The sequence below is a fragment of the Bos indicus genome, chromosome 5, assembly GCF_029378745.1.
Source record: "Bos indicus isolate NIAB-ARS_2022 breed Sahiwal x Tharparkar chromosome 5, NIAB-ARS_B.indTharparkar_mat_pri_1.0, whole genome shotgun sequence".
Classification (NCBI taxonomy): domain Eukaryota; kingdom Metazoa; phylum Chordata; class Mammalia; order Artiodactyla; family Bovidae; genus Bos; species Bos indicus.
The window spans coordinates 56,895,056-56,920,244 of NC_091764.1; the positions used below are offsets into that span (position 1 = coordinate 56,895,056).

Genomic DNA, 25,189 nt, shown 5'->3' on the forward strand with positions numbered 1-25,189 from the left:
GCTTATTTCTGGGAATGAGATTTGGGTAGTGATGAAAGGATTTATCCTGATCCTGTGTGCTTACAATTTGTTCATGTATTAACTTGCATTAAAAAAAAAAAAAAAATTGTGGTCTGACAGAATATTAGATTTTTGAGGTACAACTTGAGTAGGATACTTAAGTGGAATGTCAGTTCAAAACTAATTGGAATTGAAAAGATTAAAAAACTCTGAAGCCAGGGAATTGATTGGATTATTTTTGAAATCACCCAACATGATCGTCAAAAAATATGGTAGAGACAAAGTACTGAATGAATATGGGACTTGGCCACTATGAATGGCAGTTGAAATGAGTTTGTAAGGAATTCCCTGGCAGTCCAGTGTTTGGGACTATCCTTTCACTGCTCTGCGTTCAATCCCTAGTTAGGGAACTAAGATTCTGAAAGCTGCTGCTCAGCCAAAAGAAAAGTTCATGGTAAACACAATTTTCACCTTAAGATGAAATTCGTAAGGTTTCCAGTCATAAATTGAGAGGTTAGTTAATTTGAAATTAACTTCAGGTTCAGTCTTTGTGATCTCTCTTATCCCATGGAAAGTAACTTGTATTTTACATGAAATACTACCTGGGCTATCTAGAAATCAAGAAAGTAACAAGACCAAAATATGTCAAAACTCTAAAATGTGCTGTGTTTAGTTGTATCTGACTCTTTGTGACCCCATGGGCTGTAGCCTGCCAGGCTCCTCTGTCCATGGGGATTCTCCAGGCACGAATACTGGAGTGGGCTGCCATGCCCTCCTCCAGGGGATCATACCAACCCAGGGATTGAACCCAGGTCGCCCACGTTGCAGGCAGATTCTTTACTGTTTGAGCCACCAGGAAAGCCAAAGAATACTGGCTGCTGCTGCTAAGTTGCTTCAGTCGTTTCCGACTCTGTGCGACCCCAGAGATGACAGCCCACCAGGCTCCCCGGTCCCTGGGATTCTCCAGGCAAGAACACTGGAGTGGGTTGCCATTTCCTTCTCCAATGCATGAAAGTGAAAAGTGAAAGTGAAGTCGCTCAATCGTGTCCAACTCTTCGGGACCCCATGGACTGCAGCCTACCAGGCTCCTCTGTCCATGGGATTTTCCAGGCAAGAGTACTGGAGTGGGGTGCCATGGCCTTCTCCAGAAGATTACTGGAGTGAGTAGCATATCCCTTCTCCAGCAGAACTTCACCCAGGAATCAAATGGGTCTCCTGCATTGCAGGCGGATTTTAGACAGTATTATAAATTGAGCAGGTTATCTAATTTCAGACAGCAAAGGAGTTAGAAAAACTAAAAATTTACGAACGAGCATAGTGGAGAAATAGCTTTATATATCCACCTCGGTAACATTAAGAGCATTTAGCGTTGCATTGTGATACAAAGATTTGTTTAATGTAACCCAACTGCCCAAGGGAGAAGACAATGGAATGGCAACCCACTCCAGTACTCTTGCCTGGAAAATCCCATGGACGGAGGAGCCTGGTGGGCTGCAATCCATGGGGTCGAGAAGGGTCAGACATGACTGAGTGACTTCACTTTCACTTTTCACTTTCATGCATTGGAGAAAGAAATGGCAACCCACTCCAGTGTTCTTGCCTGGAGAATCCCAGGGATGGCAGAGCCTGGTGGGCTGCCGTCTATGGGATCACACAGAGTTGGACACGACTTAAGTGACTTAGCAGCAGCAGCAGCAGCAACTGCCCAAAGAATAAAGTTTCCTGATAATATCCTAAATATGTAAAAACATTTCAAAAAGTGATGAGCCTCAGTTACCTGGAATTTTATGTTGAAATCTTTCCTTGGACACCTGGATTAAGTGAAGTGTCAGGTTAAATGTTTGATGGTTAATAAAAATTTTGGCCACAACCAAAAGTGATACAGAACCAAAGGATCTTAACACTAAGTCAATAGTAAGTAAAAATACTAGTCAACACAAATATGGTGCTGATTATGTGCCAGACATTTTTCTAAATGCTTCTTTCACATTTTAATCTATTTGATTTTTGAGACAACTCTATGAGATAATTCTCATCTCTTATAATGAGGAAGATGATATACAGAGATTTTAAACTTGCTCAATGATGTCTAGTAAGTGTAAAAAGATTTTAAACCCAGTCTGGTTCCAGGGGCAATACACTTTAAGTATCTTATCCTTTCTATAGAAACTTCAACTCTAATAGTTGAGAAAAGCAAGTGAAATGTATAGGTTCCTATTAAATGGGATGCTGCCCCGAGTAATCGGAAGAGCACAAGTTGCAAAACAAAACTGTATATCCTGCATGCAGCCCACTGAAATTCTTGACCCTGTATCACTGCAGAATGAATTCCTAGTTGCCAAACCCAACAAGTTCTTTTGAGCCCTTATTTTATAGCATAGTTATGTCATTGATAATATTGACCACTTTCTCCTTAATATTCTACTTGATTCTTGCATAGTGTATGTTCTTCAGTCTTCTCCTTATTCCTCTGCTATTTCCCAAGATGGTTTATTTTTTTCTACCTGCTCCATACACATTGCTGTTTTCTTGGGTTCTTTCCCTCTTACTAGGCAAGAGTACCTGTGTGGATGCTAAGTTGCTTTAGACGTGAACTTTTGGGACGCTATGGACTGTAATCCACCAGGTTCCTCTTTCCATGGGATTCTCCAGGCAAGAATACTGGAGTGGGTTGCCATGCCCTTCTTCAAGGAATCTTCCTGACCTAGGGATGCTACCCAGGTCTCTGGTCTGCTGCACTGGCAGGCAGGTTCTTTACTACTACTAGCGCCACCTGGGAAACCACAGGCACTTCAAATTAAACTTTCTCTAGTTCTCTTATGTTCCTGCTTTCTCCTTTTAAGTTCTTTGTAGTTCTTGCTACCAAACAGTAGAAAACCCAACTATCATGCAGAAAAATAAGAACTAATGTGTGCTGGTTGGAGAAAGTCTGGGGAAGTAGCTTCATGCTGACCTGCAGCCATGTTTGTCATTAGCCATGTTTGTTCTAATAGATTAGCAGCCATGTTTGTCATTAGCCATGTTTGTTCTAATAGATTAAGGGTTTCCTCCATCCAGCTCCCAAATACCTTAAAGTCAATACTACATTAAAGGATGTCCTATTTATTTTATGATTTTTCATAAATCATAAATGTGTTTTCATAAATGTGTTTTCATAAATCATAAATGTGTTCAAGGACCACACACTTACCTCTGCCCTGCTTCCACTCCCATCCAAGGCCCTGAGAACTGGTTCTTCTCTCTGTATTCATCTCTTTGCTAAGTCGCTTCAGTCCTGTCCGACTCTGTGCGACCCCAGAGATGACAGCCCACCAGGCTCCCCGGTCCCTGGGATTCTCCAGGCAAGAACACTGGAGTGGGTTGCCATTTCCTTCTCCAATGCATGAAAGTGAAAAGTGAAAGTGAAGTCGCTCAGTCGTGTCCAACTCTTCGGGACCCCATGGACTGCAGCCTACCAGGCTCCTCTGTCCATGGGATTTTCCAGACAAGAGTACTGGAGTGGGGTGCCATTGCCTTCTCCATTCATCTCTTTACTCGCCTCTTTTTTCCCTTCCTCACCTGAAACCTTCCTCACCTGCAGTACCACAAAAGAAACATGCTGTGTAATACAAATATATAATGGAATAGTCTTCCTACTTTACCCTAGGAATTCTACGGATGTTTCCCAACAGGTCTGTCAACCTCTTCCACTTTAAAGGCAATTCCACCTACATTTCACATTTCTAGATGACCTAAATTTATCCCTTCCTCCATCTGTTTTACCCTGTACTAACCAAGACCTATCACACTTTATTGTATTTTTTGCTCATCTGTTTTTAAGTCTTATTTATCTTTGCCTCCTCAATGCCCAGCACACATTTTTTAAAAGACTGGTTTATATGAGTGTCTTTCATTGTAGCTTTAATTCTGTCCAGATTCCTGACCTGCTGAATTGTCTAAAAAATTCCAATCTCCCTGCTGCGGAAGAAAAACCGTTTGACTCTAGAGAAGACTCCTAACTAGCCCAGGTCAGTCAATGTTGCCTCATGAGGCTACCACTTCCATAAAACCGCCCTTGAGACTGTCACCTAGCTCAAGGTCCTATCTAAGGAGAGAGCCCAAGGACAGCCAAAGACAGCCCACGTGCTTCCGCACAGGAACTCGGCCCCTTTCCCAAACGCAGTTCCTCCAAGAGCTCTCTCCGACTGACATCCCTGTTGTCCAATTATGTTTCAAAGTTCTGAGGGTTGCACCGAGCCAGTCATTGTCCAATAAGAAAAGGAATTCAGATTAGCACGAATTTTGGCCAATGATTGAGAAGATGAGAGACTATTGGCCTATAGCAGCAGCGCCCAGAGTGATAAGCAGAAAAATTACCCAATGGCCGTGCCTACTGCAGAGTGGGTCTCGCCTCCAACTGCTGGCAGTTGGAGGCCAGACCGCTGCAGCGCTCAGTCTCCACCCGGGCTCCGCCATGTTGGGACTTGTGGGTCGTGTGGTTGCTGCCTCGGCCTCCGGGGCCTTGCGGGGACTCAGCCCTTCAGCGCCGCTACCGCAAGCCCAGCTTTTACTGCGGGCCGCTCCTGCAGCGCTCCAGCCTGGTAAGTGCCTTGCTCTAGCAGCTGGGTTCGCTTCTGTCGTCCCATGACCTTGAGCCTGGGGCCAATAATTGCTCCGGCCTGAGGGATCTGTGGTGCTAGAAGGACGCCAGGGCTAGCGCCCTGCCCTCTAACGGCGGAAGAACAAGAACAGGGACAATGTAATTCCGTCTTATTTTGGAAGAGGGGCGCTGTGTGACGTAATAGTGCGAGCAGGTGCATTGACCTTCCCGTGAAATGGGGGCACCGCTCGCGCTCTCGAATAATGGAGTTTTGTGCATGAGGATGGGAAGATGGTGCAGGCTCGCGCTCCGTTTCCAGCGCGGCCCTCCCTCTGGACCCGCCTTCCGTGCAAGCGGAAGGGGGCCGGGCCTGGGCTGCGTTCACTAGTCCTTGTGAGTTAAGTCCGGGCGTCCGATGACCTTTAACTGTCCTAACCTCAACTTAAACATCTTTTTTGTCGGTTAGCCAGAGACTATGCCGCTCAAGCATCTCCATCGCCAAAGGCCGGCGCCACCACTGGGCGCATCGTGGCGGTCATTGGTGCAGTGGTGGACGTCCAGTTTGATGAGGGACTGCCTCCCATCCTAAATGCCCTGGAGGTGCAAGGCAGGGAGACCAGGCTGGTTTTGGAGGTGGCCCAGCATTTGGGTAAGTAGAATTTGTTAGGAATAGTAAAGATCTTGTTCGACCCAAATATCCCTCAAAACCAGGCTGTCTTCTATGATGATTTTATCAAAATGACTTTCGTTCTTCTGAGTTTGCTGAAGCCACATTTAGGTACTGAGAAGAAGTCTTGGTTGACTTAGTGTTTAATGCCAGCTACAACTTAATTAAATACCACGAAGCCAGTTTGTCCTTCTGTGTAATCCTGCAATGCTTATATCTGACAGGTGAGAGCACAGTAAGGACCATTGCTATGGATGGTACAGAAGGCTTGGTTAGAGGTCAGAAAGTCCTGGATTCTGGTGCACCAATCAGAATTCCTGTTGGCCCTGAGACCTTGGGTAGAATCATGAACGTCATTGGAGAACCTATTGATGAGAGGGGTCCCATCAAAACCAAGCAGTAAGTATTCCTGTTGTTGTATCTACACACAAAGGAACTTTTTCCTAGCAGTTTTATACATTAAGGTGGCACCATCTACTATAGCAGACTTTTTCTGCAGAGAATCCCTAAAATGCTGCTCTAGTCATTTCTTTAAACCACACAATGCAATTTCTTATGAAGAAAATGAATGATGCAGAAAATCTGATTATAAAAAAGAAAACTGAACTCCATAGGTTGATTATTTCAGTTCATCTTAATACCAGTGGTGTTTGTATTTCATATTGGTATGTGAAGAAGTGCTGTTTAGATTCTGTAAAAGGAAAACTTCATGACAGAGTTGTCAGGGAATGGGATTATTGCTTCCTGAGATAATGAAATTCCTTTTATTGGCAGAGTATTTGGGCTCGATGGTGGGTGGTAATTTGTCTAGAGTGTTATATAAAAGATGAGACTGAGTAAAGGGTTAGGCTTGAGAACTGAGAAGAACTTTTTAATAAGATGAATAGACACTGATCTTCTCATCTGCCTTTACAGATTTGCTGCTATTCATGCTGAGGCTCCTGAATTCGTGGAGATGAGTGTTGAACAAGAAATTCTGGTTACTGGTATCAAGGTTGTAGATCTGCTGGCTCCATATGCCAAGGGTGGCAAAATTGGTATGTTAAATGACAGGTAGATATTTTCCAAACCTAATGTGGGAAACAAATCCTACCATGTTATGAGTGGGTACTGAGATAACATCCCTCACTGATGAGCAGCTTCTGACTTTCGTTCTTCTGAGTTTGCTGAAGCCAGATGCCATTTCTGAGAAGGGAAAAGATGGAAAGAAACAAAATTTTTTTTTGGAGTTTGCTTTTATGGAAATGAAATTCTTAATTTGTTTTTTCTCAACCTCATGTAGGGCTTTTTGGTGGTGCTGGAGTCGGCAAGACAGTACTGATCATGGAGTTAATCAACAATGTTGCCAAAGCCCATGGTGGTTACTCTGTGTTTGCTGGTGTTGGTGAAAGGACCCGTGAGGGCAATGACTTATACCATGAAATGATTGAGTCTGGTGTTATCAACTTAAAAGATGCTACCTCTAAGGTGAGCACTGAGCTGATGTCCGTGTAAGTAGTGTCAGGAAACTGTTGAAGTTGACTTGTTTTGTATTTTCATTTTATTGTCCTAGGACCTACAAAGGAAAGTTCTATCAGTATTTTCCCCTGTTTCTAATACACTCATGTACATTGCGTTTTCCTTTTTAATATTAGAAAACATTTCTTGGGTTTTTGTTTTTTTGATATATAGACCCATCATTTGAAAGCTAATTCTGGGGACATTAAACATGGTTCTTAATGTCTCAACCCTATTTTGTGCCTTTCACATATTTACAGTTTATTTCCTTCCTGCCAGAAGAATGCCTCAGTAGTAAAAGAACTTATCTTTTGTTTTGAACTGCAGCTCTAAAAGGAAAAGGAAATTTATGAACAAAAATCTAGACACCTGAGGAGGAGGGTTTTCTGGTAGTTTCTCTGATTTGGTGACCTTGGATAGATGACTTTCACACTCCTCTGCCAGGATTTCTGATTGTTTATAATTGCTGCAGGTAGCGCTGGTGTACGGTCAAATGAATGAACCACCTGGTGCTCGGGCCCGGGTTGCTCTGACTGGGCTGACTGTAGCTGAGTACTTCAGAGACCAAGAAGGTCAAGATGTGTTGCTGTTTATTGATAACATCTTTCGCTTCACCCAGGCTGGCTCAGAGGTAGGCTTGGGAGAATTTGGTTCATTTGACCTTTCTACGGAATGATGCAGATAAGGCTAGGGATATGGTTTTTCTTTTTTTTTTCCCCAGGTGTCTGCTTTATTGGGCAGAATCCCTTCTGCTGTGGGTTATCAGCCTACCCTGGCCACTGACATGGGTACCATGCAGGAAAGAATCACCACCACCAAAAAGGGATCTATCACCTCTGTACAGGTGAGAACAGTTAAAAGGATGAAGGTCTAATTTGTGTAAAGGCATGTACAGAGGTATAAAATCTTGTTACTTTTTTAAGTAAGTACTGGAGCTTAATATTTAAAATTCTGTGTGTGCATGTTAAAGACGCTAAAAGATTAAGAAACCACTCATCTGAACTAATTGAAGGTGTATATGTAAATGTAGATCACAAAATAGTGGTTTCCAACCTGAAGAGAACTTTGAAGTGAGCTTTAAATATGTACTACACTGGCTACTACAATTTTCAAATATATGTAGATGGTATATATAGTAAAATGATCAAAAACTTTGTCTAAATTTTTTTAACTTTCATGATTCATTTTCCTGATATAGTAGGGCGAGTGTTTTGGTTTAGAGTTAAAAAGTGGGATGAAGAACAAAAGGAGTAACAATGAAAATTCTTCCATCACAGCTTGGAGGAACCAGATAATATGTAACCACTAATACTCTGCATTAGGAATGTAAGAGTCTCCTTTGGACTCTTGAATATTGAGAAGATAGAGTAACATAATGAGGAGGGGTCAGAAAGGGGGATGGTTTAAGTAGAATTACTTGGCTTCCTGCTGCTCTTAATGGGTTCTTGATTCACTTTAGGCTATCTATGTGCCTGCTGATGACTTGACGGATCCTGCCCCGGCCACTACCTTTGCCCATTTGGATGCTACCACTGTGTTGTCCCGTGCTATTGCTGAGCTGGGCATCTATCCAGCTGTGGATCCTTTGGACTCCACGTCTCGCATCATGGATCCCAACATTGTTGGCAGTGAGCATTATGATGTTGCCCGTGGGGTGCAAAAGATTCTGCAGGTGAGATCAGTGGCCATAAAGTCATAGAGGGAATTTGGGGACTATATTAGGACAAGATCTTCCTGGAAATTTGTGTGATTTGCTTTAGAGCAAGGAAAGAAGAGACTAGAATTCCTAGTGAGTGTTAATGAGGTCTCCTGAGTTTTCAGGTTTGGAGTTTTTTATAACAGCACCGGATAGATTCAGAGTAGGGGAAACAAGATACCAGTCTTAGCTGAGGGCCCTCATGTAACTGATTTGTTTCAGTTAAGTGCAGTAAAGTGCTAAAATGCTCTATACAAAGCTCATTGTGAATATAAAGTTGTATTAACCCTTAAGTTTTGTCCAGATTTGAGGAATGTAAATATTTACTTGGCCTCTCTAATCTTGTTTTTTCATAGGACTACAAATCCCTCCAGGACATCATTGCTATCCTGGGTATGGATGAACTTTCTGAAGAAGACAAGTTAACTGTGTCTCGTGCACGGAAAATCCAGCGTTTCTTGTCTCAGCCATTCCAGGTGGCTGAGGTCTTTACTGGTCATTTGGGGAAGCTGGTACCCCTCAAGGAGACCATCAAAGGATTCCAGCAGATTTTGGCAGGTGAGATTTCCAGTATAAGGCTGAACATAAAGTGGCATAGAAGCTGAACTCCCTTAAATGCTGTGCTGTGTTCCTGTTCAAGGAACCATCAAGCAATATATATTGTGCCTAATTACATAATTTATATATGAAAATAAGTTATTCTCCGTCAATTTTCTTTGAAAATACCATCTGAGAGTGAGCCTTAGATTTAGTGAGTCTTAGTTTTCAGTGCCAGCTACTCTTCTAAGTGAATTATAACATCCTTATAAAGAAGGCATTATTATCCTATTTTACACATTAGGAAGCTTGAAGCGTGGAAAGTTTAACTGGCCCCATTATCATACAGCCAGAAAGAATTTGAACCTGAGTTATGTGACTCCAGACCATATATTCTTAATCTGTACTGTAGCATTTCTTGTAAATTGTGAGGCGAGTTTAAGAAAAGAACCTAAGATGACAGGATTTCATCACGTTCTGACTGGTGGCCTCAAGTGGTGAGGTATGTAACCACTGTAGAAGTTAATATCCTTCACTTCTCACCAGTTGGATTTTTTTTTTCCATATAGGTGAATATGACCATCTCCCAGAACAGGCCTTCTATATGGTGGGACCCATTGAAGAAGCTGTGGCAAAAGCTGATAAGTTGGCTGAAGAGCACTCATGAGGGGGTCCTTTTGGCAAATTCAGCACTCATCCTCCATGGTGTCCCTCTCCTCGCCCCTAATCCGGAAATCGCAGTTTTCTCTGTAGGCCACGTGAGGGCCTTGATTGAAGACATTGTGTTCTGTCTGAAGAATATTTAAGGTTTCCAATAAAATGTATATCCCTCAACATCTGTCTGTTTTTCTTGGTCCTGACAACACAGCCAGTACTGAAGTTTTTAATAGTATTTTAGAAAATGGGGTCATCCAAAAAGAAAAGCCATTGTCTTGCATTGTTGAATAGTTGAGTCTTGTGAAGGGGTTTCCTGGGAATGATGGGATCCTAATAGGGCCTCATTTTTGGCCCTTTTATGTCATTTTTCAAGTTGAGTTTTGCTTCTTAAATATGTAGTGCAGTCCTACTTTTTTAAAAAGCAAAAGAATTTTTAGAACATTTTGGGGAAAATGGGTTTAGAAATCACTGCTATTCTAAGAGAAGGCACAGATCAGTCAGTGAATTAAATTTTTTGGAAATGATGCATGTTCTGAGGGATTAAGACTGAGTCAAAAGGGCTGTCTTCTATTACCACCATTTTTTTCAGAAGGTGTCCCTGACTACTACCTCCTAACATATTCTGGGCAAGACTTGTATGTCTGATTCCTTGCAGCAATGCAGAATATAAAGTTCCTTAAGGCCTATTTTGAGGTTTGCTAAAATTCCTTAAGAAAATTGGGGAAAAAATGTTACAGGAAGAGTAATTTTCAGAGACTTCCCTGGTGGTCCAGCAGTTGACCCCTACCACTGTAGGGGGTGCAAGTTCTGTCCCAGGTTGGGGAACTAAGGTCCACATACCCTGTGGTGTGGCCAAAATAAATTGTTTTAAGAGGTAATTTTCAGGGTTGTTGGGCTTGAGTTTCTGAGCTAAATAATGGAATGTAGACAATCTTCCCTTCATTTTAGGCTTCATTTAGGCAAGGATTACAAGAACAGCCACCTAACAAGTGCCTGTTAAAGTGCAAGGTTGGATTTGGTGCCCCTTAGGTGTTCCCTTCGATATTTTTTTGTAGGCCCAGACCCAGACCCATCTGCCCTCTGGTGGTAGGACTGAAGGCTCTGCAAGAACTGATCTCACCATTTTGAAATCCATGAAGGCCATTTGCTGGGATATGGTTCTTTGCTAATGACTGTTTACATACCAGCTGGGGGTTTTGTCCTAAGGAGGAGGCTGAATCTATAAGCTCCACCCTGAGGCTTTCAAGTTGGGTAAAAGCAGGGCAGGATAAACTGAGATCCCAATTCAGAGGCCCCTGGGGGCTGAAGGTTGGGGAGGGGCCCTGGGAGAGGTGCCAGGGGTGGAGTAGGGGCCTTTAAGTTACCTCCCATCTGCCTCTGACGTCCTTGGCACCAGCCTGTCCTGTGTCGCGGTTTGGCCGGAAGGTGGAGCCCATGAGCCGCCTGTGCTCAGTAGTTTGCCCCTAGGAAAGCCTGGATTTGGGGAAATGCTGAGTTATGGGGGTGTGGGCACATCCTCTAGGTTTTGACTCTGGAATGGGTAAGAAGCTGACACAGAAGTCCCCGAGCTACGGGTCCACCCTCTCTGCTCTGTTTTCCCATGTTATCTAGATGCAGAAAGACCTAGGAACTGTGATTCTAAAGGTGGTTTCTCCCATACTTCTACCCCTCCCCCCACACATTTCTGTCTCTTAGCATTCATCGAGAACCTTCTCCTCACTAGCTGCAACTATTTATTTCCTTCCCCCTTCACCACTCCTGGTACCACGCCACTAGGGTGTCAACACAGATCTAACCTTCCTCCATATTTCTCCTGGTTCGGCCCTGTCCTCACCGCCTCCTCCCTCTCCACCCAGAGAAAGCCCCGCCCCTCCCTCCTCCCTCCCCACCCCAGTCTGTCACACAGGGACATCACCCTACAGCAGTTCAGGCTGTGGTTCGCAGGAAGCATACATTGGCTTTTTGATTCGTGCTAGTTCCCAGCTCATAGTTTGGGAGGATCTAACACCAGCCTGCACGTGAAGGGGGAACCAAGGACAGTGAGGAGCTGGTGGTCCCAGCCCTGGAGCCCTGCCAGCCTGACATGAGTAAGTATGAGGACCAGCCCCCGGGAAGGCCTGAGGGATGCCTACCTTCCTCCCTGGCTGACTCAGCAGGGGTGGGGCCTAACCTTTGCTCTTCTGGGGGGAGAAGGAGGGGAAACCAGACTATAGGGGCACAGGACTCAGCTGGTGAGGCTGCTGACCAAGGGATCGTCAGCGTTGGCAAGCACCAGCCTCAGGGAAGAGCCTGGACTACCCCTTAAGTGGGGGCTTCCTCCCCGCCCCACTCCCGCCCCTTCAACCCCCCAGTCCCTTGTGCCTCCCCATTAAGCTGCTGGGATTCAAGAAATATTTTACAGCACTCATTGGTGGCCTCCCCTTTAAAGTAAAGCCCACTTCTGGTCACGTTGGAGAATTTTTAAGGTGCCTCTCCCTCTATTTTTTCCCAGGCCTTTTTAAGTCCCTGTCTTCTTTCCTCCCCCACCCCGACCCACCACCAGGTGGGGGCTGCACTGAGCAGCTGCTTCCTGTTGCCCCAGAGGTTGCTGCAAGGGTGGCGGTGGTTGGGGGAAAACTGAACTAGAATAAAGCCGATTCTCACGGTCCCACATCAGCTTCATCAGCGCAGCTACTGGCGGCCCCCCACGCTCCAGTCACTGAGAGACAGGGAGAGGCAAGACTGAGGTTGAAAGGCCTAGGAGGTCTTTGCCCTCGTGGCTTCCTGATTCCAGAAGCTTTTACACTTGGGTAGTGCCGGGGGAAGGAGGCTGCGTCTCCCCGCAGCGGTAGGGCTTGAGCTTCCGAGGAGTTGAACCTGTTCACCTAGTAGGGCCGCTGTGCGTTACCCGCAGCAGGCTCGGCCGTGAGTTTCCTCTCGGACACCTCTCTATTCCTCCGGAGTCCTTGTGACTCTCACTGCCTTCCTGGCCCTCCTTTGTGAAGAGATCTCGGCCGGTGTCTCCCGGAGCGCGGGTAGAGCTATCCCAGGTCCTCCAGTTCTAACCCACCACCATCCCCCACTTCACCGCAGAAGTTTCTGTCTCTTCTTCCTGGGGATCTGTTCTCTTCCTCCATCTGGGATTCTTCCTGGTTCTGGCCCCTAGGAGACGCCAGCGGCTTCCCCCTCCCCCAGCGGATTCTTCGCGACAGCCCTACCCGAGCGCTTGTCCCTACCCCAGTAGCTCCTGCCCCTTTAAGTGCTACCTCCCCCCCCCCCCGCCCCCCCGCCCCGCCGGCGGCCCAGGGCTGGGGGAGGAGGCGCCGCCGCCGCCCGGCTCGGCCACCTGCGCTGCCGCTACCGCCCGGCCCTGCTCCAGGTGAGGCCTGGCACCTACGTCCGGTCCCGGAGTCCCCCGGCGGGCCGCCCCTGCAGTCTTCTACCCGGGATCCGCGCTGCCCGGGACTCAGGATCTGATCCTCCCGCTGCGGGAGCTGCCCTTCCTCTCTCCCCCGCACTATCTACTCGCGCATTTCTCCCCTGTCCTCTGCGACCGGAATCCGGAGGCGTCTCACGCCTTTCGGCCAACCTCTCCCGGGTACCACTCCTATTCTGGACCCAGGATCTCCCCCTCCCCCGCGCCTTCCTCGCCAGAAAAATCTCCCTTGGTCTGGATATCGCTTCCTCCCCTGTGAAACCATCGCTTTCCCACGCCATCCTAACCTCCAATGGGAGGGGGAATAACCGTCACCCCAACTCCTCTCCTTCCCCGTAGTAAGGGGGGTAGGGGTTATCATAGCCTAGAGTCACTTTCAGGCCCTGCTCCGTTTAGCCATTCAAGTTCAACTAACTCTCATCTAAAGCTTTCCTGAAGCCCTCACCATACGTCATTTCTCCGAGACTTAGGGGGTGCGATCTCAGCACCAACCCAGGTGGGAAGGGCCCTTCTAAGCTTGGGGTGGGCCAGTGGCGCCTAAGACAGCTCTTACCCCAGAGCCAGGGAATGGTGGGGGGTGGCCACCCAGAATCTTGTGATTCTGGGCTTAAGGGGCTGTTGGAGAACAGTGGATGAAGGGCTAGGACTAAGTCTCTAAGGGTGTTGGGGGTGGTGAGGAAGGCCTGGGAAGCCCGGCCTTTTCTATTCAGATGCAAAAGAAGTCCTGAGGAAATTAGGTCTTTCCCCATCCTCTTCTGAGACCAGTTTGGATAAGCTCCTTGGAGAGTTTGAAAGAAGACTGCTGAATCTGAGGGGACCATACCAATTTGGAGAGAAGAGGGATGAGGTCCTTTTGATGGCGAGAATCTGGCCTCCCCAAAATGCGGGGGGAGAAGACTGTTTTCCATTAACCTGGAGAGGAGAGTGGGACAGGTTGGAATGGTTAACAGGTTGAAGGCTATCTCCCCACTAGACCCTATTAACATATGAACCCTTCAGCCAGTGAGAGCGAGGGAGGTCTTTAATATTGATAATTATCCTATCTCCATTAGAGAATTCCCCTCTGTCCAAATCCAGCTGGGACCTTAGCTCTGCCCCTTTTCTTCTTGCCCTCCCCATTCCCCGCTGTCCCCAACACACTCCAGAATGAAGGGACAGGGTGTCTGGATTTGAGTCATGTTTCACAGGCTGAGAGGGAGCTGGGTGGGGATGGGAGATGAAGGAGAGGGTGGTCAGCAGTGGTGGTTGGGGTTGAATTCCAGGAGTGCCTGGACGGGGAGAGGGAGAGGTAGAGGGATGTAAACGAATCCGCCGTCTCTTGCTTTCTGTCTCTTACCCCTCTGAGCTCCAGCCCTCTGGCTCCTCAGTGGAGCCATGCACTATGGCAGCTGACCCCAGTCAGGGTGGTACAGCAGGAACACAGGGAGGGTGAGAAAGGGAGAGCAGGTGCTAATTTCTCCCTCCCCATTCTCTTTATTACCCGCCCACTGGCCTGGCTTGTTAGAGGTTCAGAATATTCTCTAGCTACTCTTCTCACAAGTTGCTGAAAAAAATGACCATTTGCCCCTTCCTGTTTCTAGTAGCTTCCTAAAGAGAGATGGGGTAGGAATCGTCCACATCTGATAGGACTGAGGAATGTCTGGGGATCTAAAGGGTCAGTCTGCCCTCTGTCATCTGGATGTGGGGGAGAAGCACAGCTGCTCTTTGGGGTGGCTTCTGGCAAGAAGGAAACACCCAGCTGTTGGCATATTGACACCCCAGCCTCATCCTTACTCAAAGAGCAAGGAAGACCTCTGATTAGAAGGGACGAGGAGGGGTCTCATTCAAGGAGGAGGGTGATTGTAGTCTTTCTGAATCAGATGGGAAAGAATGGATCCTGCCTCACTTTCTTTTCTAATCCCGAGTAGCCCTTTCCTATCCAACACCCTTCTTCCCAACGGCTCCTGGCTGGGATAGTCCTAGGGGTTGCCCTGGAGACTAGGCCTGAGGCTCGGAAGGGGTGGGGGCAGTCAGTGGGGCACAAGAGTAACCGGCTCTTCCGGAGAGGAGTGGAGCCAGCGGGTGGGTGTGTGTGGGTGTGTTGGGGGGGGGGGGAGGGGGCGTGGCTACACCCGTCTGACTGGAGCAGGCTCCTCCCCTGCCGCCCGCCTCCTACTGTCCTGCCCACTGATTGGGGGCGGGAGGTAGGAAGTTCGCCCTCATCTGCCCTGGAAAAGGAACAAGAGAAAAAGAAAAAGGATACCTAGCTCTCTCTCTTGTCCCTTTAGGAAGCCAGTTCCATGCCCTGAGCTCTCTTCTTCACTTGTCTTTATTTGGGGGATGGCGGAGGCATTCCTAGGCAGAAGTTTGCTGGGTCCTTCCTTTCACCAGAAGGGACCCTCCCTCTACCCTGAGTGTGATCCCTATTTACCCAGAGACTTGAAGTTAGTAGGCTTTTAGGGGTCTTGATTTTTTATTCAAGGTGACCCTATAAATTTGTTATTGAGTCGTAGAGGAGAAAAGGATTTTGATTTCTGTCTGCTCCTTCCTGCTGACAACCTATTTTTTTCAGGAGGAGAGACATCCTCCTAACCCTCCTCAACCTGTCTCTGGCCTACACACTTTGAGCTTTGCTGAAGTTCACTTCCTTCTTAGCTTTTCTGAGCCATTTATTTGTTGTGGTGAATGAAGTCTGTCAAAACACAGGAAGAACTCACTTCTCTGTGGAGTAAGAAAATCCAATCTAGACTGATGGATTTGGTCCTGCCTTACTCTGGTCCCACCCAGTTTTCAGATCTTCTTCCTCCCCAGACTCCCAGAGGAAAAAAGTATTTGTTGACCCCCGCAACCTGCCAGAGTTTCATCATCCCCACTCTGAAACTGTTCCTCTTCCAGAGAATTCAGCCTGAGTTTTGCACAGTTAGGCAGTTGTTTGTAGAACTGCATTGCAATGAATTGAATAGGAATTATCTTGATGCCTGCAAAGTCTGTTGAGTTGCAAGGAAAAAAAAACCTGGTTTCTGGTCACATTTTATCCACTGTTTGACCTTGAATGAGTTGGTTACTCCCTTCAGGCCATAATTTCTTCATCTAACAAGAGAAGATTGAACTAGAAATTCTCTAAATTCTAACATCACATATGACATTGTTCTCCATTCTGGGCCTCTGCAATAGACATTTTAGGTGATAGCTAATCTCTAGTGCTCTACTAGATTTTTCCTTCCTTCTCTCAGAAGTTTTCACATATAGCGCTATCAGAAAAAGTACTGGAACTATATAAAAAGTGGTGATTTGGGGCACCTTATTTGCTGGTCAGTTTTCCTGTTACTCCCCTGTCCCTCTGACCAGATTTAGGCTAGACTCTGGCCTTCCCTTTCTCGTCTCAAGTTTCCTTTTCTTACCCACAGGAATCTTCCTGACCCTCAGGGTCCTGCTGATGTCGCCGGGAAATTGGTGATACAGGCAGGACCGGGCTGCCATCCACGGGGCAGGTGAGTGGGCAGCAGATGGAGCTTGCCTTCTTCCACCTCTTTACCAGGATTGCATTTTTTCTAACCTTTCCGCTTCTGCACTTCCACTTTTCCACTACTTATCATGGGAAATAGCTGCCCCCGAAATGATCTCCCTCTCCTATCTCCCGCCCCGCCCCCCCTTAGGGGACTGGCACATGTCTTCGTCCTAGAAATTTGGTGTAGTCTTTGAGGTTAACCTTGGGTTCAGGGCACGCCTTTCAGTATGCTCAACGTGATGCGGGACTACCGCCCACAATGAAACAGTGCAGAGGTAGCTTACGGGTAAGCTAGGGTGACGCCGCGGCGCTAGGACCCAGATCCGGGTCAGGGAGCCGGGATGCCCGGCGCTAGGACCCGGCGGCGAAAGGCGGCTCTCCTGCGACCGCAGCTTCCCCGCCCCCTCCGGCTCCGGCTCACTCCTCCCCCGCCGGCCATGTTGGCTCCGCTCGGGCCCCGCGGTTGAGCCGCGTCCCCCTCCCCCTTCCCGGACCCCAGACCCCCTCCCCCGCGTTCCCCTCCCCTCCTGGCGCCCGGAGCGCGGCCATGTGAACCGCCCGTCCCCCGGGGAGAGACAAGCCCCGAGCCTGGCTGGACGCCGCCGCCTCAGGTCTGTTGGGAATGTGGCTGGGGGCCTGAGGGGAGGGAGCCCCGCTTTCATCCCAGGTTTCCCTCAGGGAACGGAGGCTCTGGAACCGCCTACAGCCTTGCGGGGAAGTCGTGGGGAGAGACGCCGACTTTCTAGTTAGGACCCAGCCCTGGGCGGGGGTCTTTCCGCCCAGGGGGCTGGAAGGAAAAGGGGGCTGGCCGGCCTGATGTAGACCCGGGATGGGGCGGCGGGGGCGGGAGCGAGAGGAGCTGTGGAGGCTCCCGGCGACGGCGGAGGCTGCGAGGAGGAGGCGGAGAAGCCTCCTGGCTGGTGGAGATGACTCCTGTGGGGGACTCAGGGTGGAATCCCCGGGAGGGGCTCCACCTCTTCAGAAGGGGTGGGGATTACCCGAGTGCGAAGGGTAGGTGAGGGGGTTCCCTGGACGGGTTACACACTCCGTTTGTGGGGGTTGGGGCGTTTTGGCAACGGTGAGTGGAGGTTAAGGGCTTTCCAGGGGTCTCGGGGTGTCTCCTTGGCGGAGTGGAGGGGTGGGTGCACGTTCTCTTGAGCTTGGCGAGCAGGAGCGAGCCCTGCTGGAGTGAAGCTGTGCTTGGCTTGGGGCCCTCGAGTCCAGGGAGAATCCCCCACTCCAAGGATGGGGGTTGGTAGGGCCGGTGCTGAGGCGTCCGGATTTGAGCTGGGCTTAGGGGCCGGAGGGAAGAATAAAGAGGGAACCCTTAACAAGCGGGATCCCTCTCTAAGGGGATCCCCATTTCCGTGGCAGAAAAGATGATCCCGCATCATCCCTTTCTTTCCTGAGGTCCCCAGTTTTCAGGGGAAGGCAGTGCCATCAGCAGTCATCCTTTGTAGGATTTGTTGGAGTGAGAGATTTGCATCCTTCGGGGGGCGATGCGGGGGGATAGCTTCCACCTCCATCTGTACACAAACAGCCCCTCCCCCAAGCCTCCCGCAGGAAGTGGCCGGGAAATGGCAGCTGTGCGTTTGCTGCTGCGTCTCTTGTTGTTTTGAAATGTCCATTTTAATCAGATTTGGTTTCAATTTCTGAGGCCTTCAGGCAAGCTTGGATCCTGCCAACCATGTGGTCTGAGAGTCCTTTCTTTCGACTTTTTTTTTTTTTTTTCCTTTTTAGTAAACTTAATTTGTCAACTGAAAGTAGTCACTGCGGTTGCCTCACTGATCCCAATCCCCCCTCCAAAGCATCTCTGTCTCCTTGTGTGGATTTTTTTCTCCTGAGCTAGAGGTCATAGAAAATCAAACTCACTCATTCACCAGCAGGGCTACACTTTCAGTACAAGTGATGCAAATTCCCTGAGTGTAAAGAGCAGCCAGGAAGACTTGGGATCTTTTGTGGCATGAGAGTGGCTTTTGGAGATGTGTATATGAATATTAAATATATTCTTACATATGACAGTTGCTGTATTGCAGACCACTTGAGCAAGTGAGCTTGTGAAGAAGTTAATTCTGAGATGTGGAAGAAGAGGAGGGAAGGGGGAAGATTTAATTGAGTGGGATTTATGTGTTGGGGTAGGACTGATTTGCAGAGTGAGGGTGGTGGGCTTGTTCCTCAGTGGTGATTCTAGCCTAAGAATAAGTCCCTGTTGGAAGCCTGCTAGTTAACATCAGGGATGGTTTACCTTCTGCAGAAACAACTCATTAGGAGAGTTAGTTATCATATGACTTACGCCTCAGTTCATAAAAGACATTCTCTCTTATTACCATTCATGGAGAGCGGTAACCTTTTCCCCTGCTCTATGCAAAGTCATGTGTCTGTGCGAAGATTTTCTTTTTCTCCCACCTGATAATCCCAGGAGATTTTTATTGCAGCGGACAGTGATGGACTCTGTACTATGCCCCCAGGCACTTAGTTAGACCCTGGATTTGGTTTGAGGTGAGTTGGCCACAGGATTTTATTTATATTTTGAGAGATGGAAGTATTGAGATCATTTGAACTACCCTGAAGATGGCTTAAGCCTAACATTTAAATAATCTTTTCAGTATTTTCCACCTGAATTGTAGATTCTTATATTAAAGGTCCAGGATAGGACCTGGTAGACATATATGATGATGTGACAGCGGCATCATCACTGTTAGGATAGCAGCATTGCTCTTTTTACTGGGGCTGTTGGAGTTGATATTCTGGAAACAGTAAAAACAAGTTCAGTGTCATTGTCCTTTTTTTTGCCCCTCTGCTTGACTGGTTGGCTCCTTTGAGTTGCTTTCTGACAGGGTTGACTTGACACTGATTTTTAAGTTCCCCTTTCTTCAACCTTTGTTTACCTAGATTCGGGCCTGACAGAACAGTAAATTGGTTTTCCCTGTTGGAAATTAAAACAATAAAGGAAGGAGAAAGACTACTCCTGTTTCTTTGGACTCTTTAAGAGAAGTTGATTTTTGAGATAGCTGTGGCTTCATTCGATGTGATTGATCAGAAAACTGAATGAAGTAAAGCTTTCATGTCCTTTTTGTAAAATGGATGTATTTTTCTCTCAGAAGTGGATTTCTGAATATTGACTTTGTTGGTTTTTTTTTTTTTTTTAAGTCTCTCTGTAGAGGAGAAAATTTGAGATGTAGAGAGAACTATGTGGGCCGACCTCAGAGTCAGTCAGAAATCTAGAATGCCCTGCGAGGCTCATCTTGCAGTCTTGTGGTTCTGGAATTGGGTGTTGCCAAGGGAGAAGCAAAGCTTGTTAGGGTTACTGTGTCTTGCTCCTGTTGACCTTTCTTCTCACCTCTGAAGAGGTCTGCTATATTCTTTTACTAAAATAATAAAATAGTTAAAATAATGTGGAAGTTATTCCAATAACTGGTATGCTGCTCAGTCTTGTGTGAGATGTGTACAGTAAGGCAGTAATGTCAGAAATTTTATTTCCTATGACATAGAGTGACTTATAAAACTCTTGAGGATTTTGTGGGGCAAGTAATCTTCTGGATTTGTTTCTTAGGATATGAATGTTCTCATATACCTCATAGCCCAAGATTATACTTTCTCAGCATTGTTGCACATGGGTCAGAGGGACCATTTTTCACCATCTTGTTGTTTTTCATAATTCTGATCTATAAAATTATAAATTTATAAAACCTGCTTCACTAAACGGGATCTTTACCCTGCCTTCTCAGCTCAGGTGTTTTTTTGTTTGTTTGTTTGTTTTTTGAAGAAAGGGGTGAAGTCTGACTGTTAGAGCTGAAATTGAGAAACAGAGCTTGAAAGGGAAATAACCTTGTTACAGCCTCTGGAGTGTGGCTTTTAATGTCCTGCAATTTTAAAGGCATTTCCAGTTCTCTGGTGAAGTGACCAGAGCAGTGGCAGAAACCTAGCCTAGATTGTTGGTATGTGGTTCCTTTATTCAGTCACCAAAGATTTTAAAACCTGCTGTATACCTTGAGTGTTCAGTTAAATCATTCTTCCCTGTTTCTAGGCCTTATTTTCTGCATGAGACATCTGTCTAAAATATGTCAAGATTTGGGGCCTTTCTTCCCTCTAGAAGAGTTACCTCTATGAACAATGAAACTGAATTTTTTGTGTTCCTACTATTCTCTGAGAATGGTAGGAGCAAAAAACCTATTCTATATTGGATGAGTAAATTGATAGTAACACGAAAAGATAGGTTTATTCATTCATTTGCTTAATCTACAGGTTCAACAAATATTTCCTTTCATTTTTTTATGTACTCAGCACTAAATTAAGTGCTGGAGATATAATGGTAGAACTAATACCTGGTTGATGCTGTAGAACCTACATGTGTGCTCAGTCGTCAGTCTTGTCTGATTCTTTGTGACCCCCTGGACTGTAGCCCGCCGGGCTCTCGAAGTTCATGGGGTTTTCCATGCAATACTGGAGTGGGTTGCCATTTCCTACTCCAGGGGATCTTCCCAACCCAGAGATTGAACCCATGACGAACTCTTGAACTGGCAGGTGGATTCTTTACCACTGCGCCACCTGGGCCCCCTAGACCCTACATGGTATAGAAGAAATAAGAACAGAAAACAATCATCTTTGTGTTCTGTGCAGCTTGGACATGGCAATTGTCTTTGAATAGCTTTCCTTAGTATAATAACCTTCCTTCTTTCATCTTCCTTCTGCCTCGCTGTCCTGACTAGAAAAGGGAGGTTAAGGAAAGGACATTATAAGAGAATGATCCTCAGTCAGTATGGCTATAGTCTGAGTCAGCATTCCAAGGGAAGTCAGTTACCAGTGCTGTCAAAATGGACTATCCTGACAGGAGAAGAAGGCATGTTGATTTTGTGGCTTGACACTTGTAACTCTATTGGTGGAAGAAGACAGCCTAGCCAGGGAAGGGGTTTTTAGATTTGAAAGGCAAGTCATCCTTGTTTGCAGCATCAGGCATTGGGAATAGTGAGAACTTTTGGATCTTCCCCAGAGAATAGGATAGGAATGGGAAATGAGGCTGCTTTTGTATTAGAGCAGAGTTTTTCAACCTTGAGCAAGAGCCAAATAATCCTTTGTTGTGGTGGGTTGTCTTGTGTATTACATGATCATTAGGAGCATCCCCAATGTCGATTTCTTAGATACCAATAGCATATACCTTTCTCCATAACTAAATGTCCCCTGGTTGGGAACCACTGTATTAGAGTATGGTGGGTGAATCCAGAGATATTCAGTGTTCAGAAATATCATAACATGCACCATTACAAATCTAAAATGTAGTCATATGATTTATTTACTATACTGCAAGATTTACATTCACCGTTTAGTAAAGACAGGTGTTTGAAATCTCTTCCTAGGCCCCCATATTAGAAATCTCTCTGGAATTTTAGCATTCTGTATGGGAAGAATGAAGCAAAAAGGTGCAGGCATTGCTCAAGGGTCCAGCTGGGTGGTGTTGATGTGTCTTGTTTGGGGGTAGGTAGCCTCAGAGGTCTGAGTGTTGGTGTTGGTCAGGGCACCTGCAACAGTGTTGAAATTTGCAAGGTTTATTTCAATACTTTGTGCATTGTCAGCCTTTTTCTGTTAAAGCCGTGTCACAGGTCCACAGAGTAGTACCTCTTCAGTTGCAACTGAAAGAGCAGGCTGTTTGGCCATGTGGCAAGAGCTTTACTGCCTCAAGCTTAAGGGGCAGTGTCCCTCCTTTAACTCTTATAAATGAAGCTTAAAGGCTCTTAAGAGATCCATTTACATAGTACTGGGACTGGGCTGGGTGCTGGCCTGATTGTACTTCCTGGTCAGGAGAGATGTCTACTATTCTGGGAGTTGGGCACTAACTGATTTCCTTTTTTTATTTGGCCAAAATCCTGTTAGTTCAAAGGGAGACACTCTCCTTTGCTTTACTGTTCTCATTAGCTCTAGATGGGAAGACATGATTTACCTTCAGGCCTCATCGTGAAAATCATCTTGGGTAGAAAGGTTAAAATAAAATACCTCTGATTTTATTGCTGAGAGTACCTGCCCACATTTTCTTTGCATTCCTGTACTGTGGTGCCATATTTAAGTGACGTCTGAAATTAAAAGGCGCTTGCTCCTTGGAAGAAAAGCTATGACAAACCTAGACAGCATATTAAAAAGCAGAGACATCACTTTGCTGACACAAAGGCCCATATAGTCAAAGCTCTGGTTTTTCCAGTAGTTGTGTACGGATGTGAGAGTTGGACCGTAAAGAAGGCTGAGCAGCGAAGAATTGATGCTTTCGAGTTGTGGTACTGGAGAAGACTCTTGAGAGTCCTTTGGATAGCAGAGATCAAACCAGTCAATCCTAAAGGAAATCAACTCTGAATATTCATTGGAAGGACTGATGCTGAGGCTGAAGCTCCAAAACTTTGGCCACCTGATGCAAAGAGCCAACTCATTGGAAAAGACCCTGATGCTGGGAAAGATTGAAGGCAGGAGGAGAAGCAGGTGACAGAGGATGAGATGGTTGGATGGCGTCACTGACTCAATGGACATGAATTTGAACAAACTGGGAGATAGTGAAGGACAGGGAAGCCTGGCATGCTGCAGTCCATGGGGTTGCAAAGAGTTGGACACGATTGCGCGCTGAACCACAAAAGTATACAGTGAGTCTGGCTGGCAGGATCATCCCTGCTTTTGTAATATCTCTCATAGTAGTAAAATAGTAATGGTTTTAAAGTAACTTGTCAAGGTCACACAGCTAGTGGTAGTAGAGCTGGAATTAGTACCTAAAGCCCACTGTTGTTCCACTGATCTCACTGCACAGCACAGAGTATTTTATGTTTCTTTCTAGGAAGTTTCTTATAAATGAAGTGATTGTGGTACTGGTGACCCCTCAGTAGAGGCTGCTGGGGAAATAGACCTCAGGCACTAGATAACTTCTCATTCCTTTTACTTATCTGATTTCTGTAAGCCATCCATTTATGCTTGCTGCTGCTGCTAAGTCGCTTCAGTAGTGTCCAACTCTGTGCGACCCTATAGACGGCAGCCCACCAGGCTCCTCTGTCCCTGGGATTCTCCAGGCAAGAATACTGGAGTGGGTTGCCATTTCCTTCTCCAATGCATGCATTCATGCAAAGTCACTTCAGTCATGTTCCACTTTGTGTGACCCTATGGACAGCAGCCCACTAGGTTCCTCTGTCCACAGGATTCTCTAGGCAAGAATACTGGAGTGGGTTGGCATTTCTTTCTCCCTGTTTATGCTTATTAGTATATAATTTGTGAGACAGGAAATGGTATACTGTCCCAGACTAGCAGAGATGAAAAAGTCACTAGTTTCCTCATGGATTCAAACAGAAAAAGGACAACTAACTGGCCTATCATTGAGTGGGAGAATATAGTCCAGCAGATATAGGAGAGAAGATGTGTGTCTCACACACCCCAGCAGATATGTGGCTGTGCATAAAACTGGAGGAGTGGAGAGGTGGGGATCAGATGAGATTGGCTGTCATCTGATTATCAAGCATAGCATTTCTAGACTTGTATAATGAATTACTGAATATCCTCTCTGTGATGTAAGTTTGTTTATAGCTTTGTTTATTATTATTTTGGCTGTACTACCTGGCTGGAGGGATCTTAGTTCCCCGACCAGGGATTGAACCCAGGCCCCAGTAGTGAAAGTACCGAGTCCTAACCACTAGACAAGCAGGGAATTCCCTGTGATGTACGCTTTCCCAGGTGGCTCAGAACCTGCCTGCCAATGCAGGAGATGTGGGTTTGATCCCTGGGAAAATCCCTGGAGAAGGAAATGGTAATCTACTCCAGTATTTCTGCCTGGGAAATCCCCTGATGAACAGAGGAGCCTGGTGCTATAGTCTACGGGATCGACAATCCATGGGGTCCCAAAGAGTTGGACATGACTTAGTGACTGAGCATGCATGCAACCTAGGAGATAGAGGATGAACTTTTCTTCCTTAATGTCTTTCATTTTGGAAGGATCACTATTCTCACAATGCTTATTTATCAGACTGTTAGTGCTAAGGAGTGGCCTTTAACTATAGGGAAATCTTGGAGGGCCCTGAGGTCTTCTCTGTAGGGACCCAGTTTCTTCATTGATGCCTAGCAAGTTTGGATCTGCTGCTTATTTTAGAATGAAGATGGAAATCCTGTATGGAAAATAAGTTTATCCTAAAAACTTTTCGTTCCTTAAATTGACAAAATACATTGGCTTTTATTTTTCAAATTCTAGTTAAAATTGATGAAGGTGGAGACAATTACAGTATTAAGCATGGAAAATCTTATAGCTATCATACCATATGCTATATTGGGTTTTTGTTTCATGCTCAGGTTCTTAGGTTCACCTAATGGTGGCCGATTTGTATTATCTAGCATGTTCAAGAATATGGTTCTTACAAACCTTGGGCAGTGGTCTTAAATATTCTTAACTAATTTATTCATTCTTTAAAAAGCTTTACTTCTGGTTATTTTATTTTATTTTTTTAAGAAGTTATTAAAAAAAAAACCTCACCTAGGGGACTTCACCCTGGTGGTCCAGTGGTTAAGACTCTGTGCTCCCAGATTTGACCCCTAGTCAGGGACCTAGATCCCACATGCACAACCGAATAAAAACAAAACAAAAACTGTAACCTAGGACTTCCCAGGTGGCACAGTGGATAAGATTCCATCTGCCTGTGCAGAGG

At 46.2% G+C, this 25,189-nt stretch overlaps 2 protein-coding genes, 1 long non-coding RNA gene and 2 other non-coding genes across 10 annotated transcripts in view; 4 read left to right on the plus strand and 1 right to left on the minus strand.

Annotated features, from left to right (window-relative positions):
* Positions 1-4,421: 4,421 nt before the first annotated feature.
* On the plus strand, positions 4,422-9,810 carry ATP5F1B (ATP synthase F1 subunit beta). The gene is made up of 10 exons (XM_019961010.2): positions 4,422-4,580; positions 5,046-5,228; positions 5,471-5,645; positions 6,162-6,283; positions 6,529-6,713; positions 7,216-7,374; positions 7,465-7,587; positions 8,203-8,415; positions 8,796-8,997; positions 9,546-9,810. Exons 1-10 carry the CDS (start codon positions 4,454-4,456, stop codon positions 9,641-9,643), a joined length of 1,587 nt encoding a protein of 528 aa, XP_019816569.1. The 5' UTR covers positions 4,422-4,453; the 3' UTR covers positions 9,644-9,810.
* On the plus strand, positions 5,295-5,369 carry LOC139183346 (small nucleolar RNA SNORD59). The gene has a single exon (XR_011566941.1). It is a non-coding gene; the product is annotated as a small nucleolar RNA SNORD59 (small nucleolar RNA).
* LOC139183137 (uncharacterized) lies at positions 6,283-15,053 on the minus strand. Of its 2 annotated transcripts, XR_011566629.1 has the most exons (4): positions 14,385-15,053; positions 13,872-13,960; positions 10,998-11,106; positions 6,283-6,431 (listed from the first exon to the last, which is right to left on the minus strand). It is a non-coding gene; the product is annotated as an uncharacterized lncRNA (long non-coding RNA). The 2 variants fall into 2 exon arrangements; XR_011566630.1 differs by lacking the exons at positions 13,872-13,960; positions 14,385-15,053 and adding an exon at positions 13,010-13,552.
* LOC139183347 (small nucleolar RNA SNORD59) lies at positions 6,370-6,440 on the plus strand. The gene has a single exon (XR_011566942.1). It is a non-coding gene; the product is annotated as a small nucleolar RNA SNORD59 (small nucleolar RNA).
* Positions 11,543-25,189, plus strand: part of BAZ2A (bromodomain adjacent to zinc finger domain 2A) — a 35,003-nt gene continuing 21,356 nt past the window's right edge. Inside the window, exons 1-2 of one of the 5 annotated variants that reach the window (XM_070789459.1) lie at positions 11,543-11,720; positions 16,435-16,518. The gene's annotated coding sequence lies outside the window, so the exon portion shown is untranslated. Of the gene's footprint in view, positions 11,721-12,935; positions 12,992-16,434; positions 16,519-16,991; positions 17,147-17,663; positions 23,156-25,189 lie in introns of those variants that run through there. The other 4 variants (XM_070789455.1, XM_070789457.1, XM_070789456.1 and 1 more) reach the window with 4 other exon arrangements.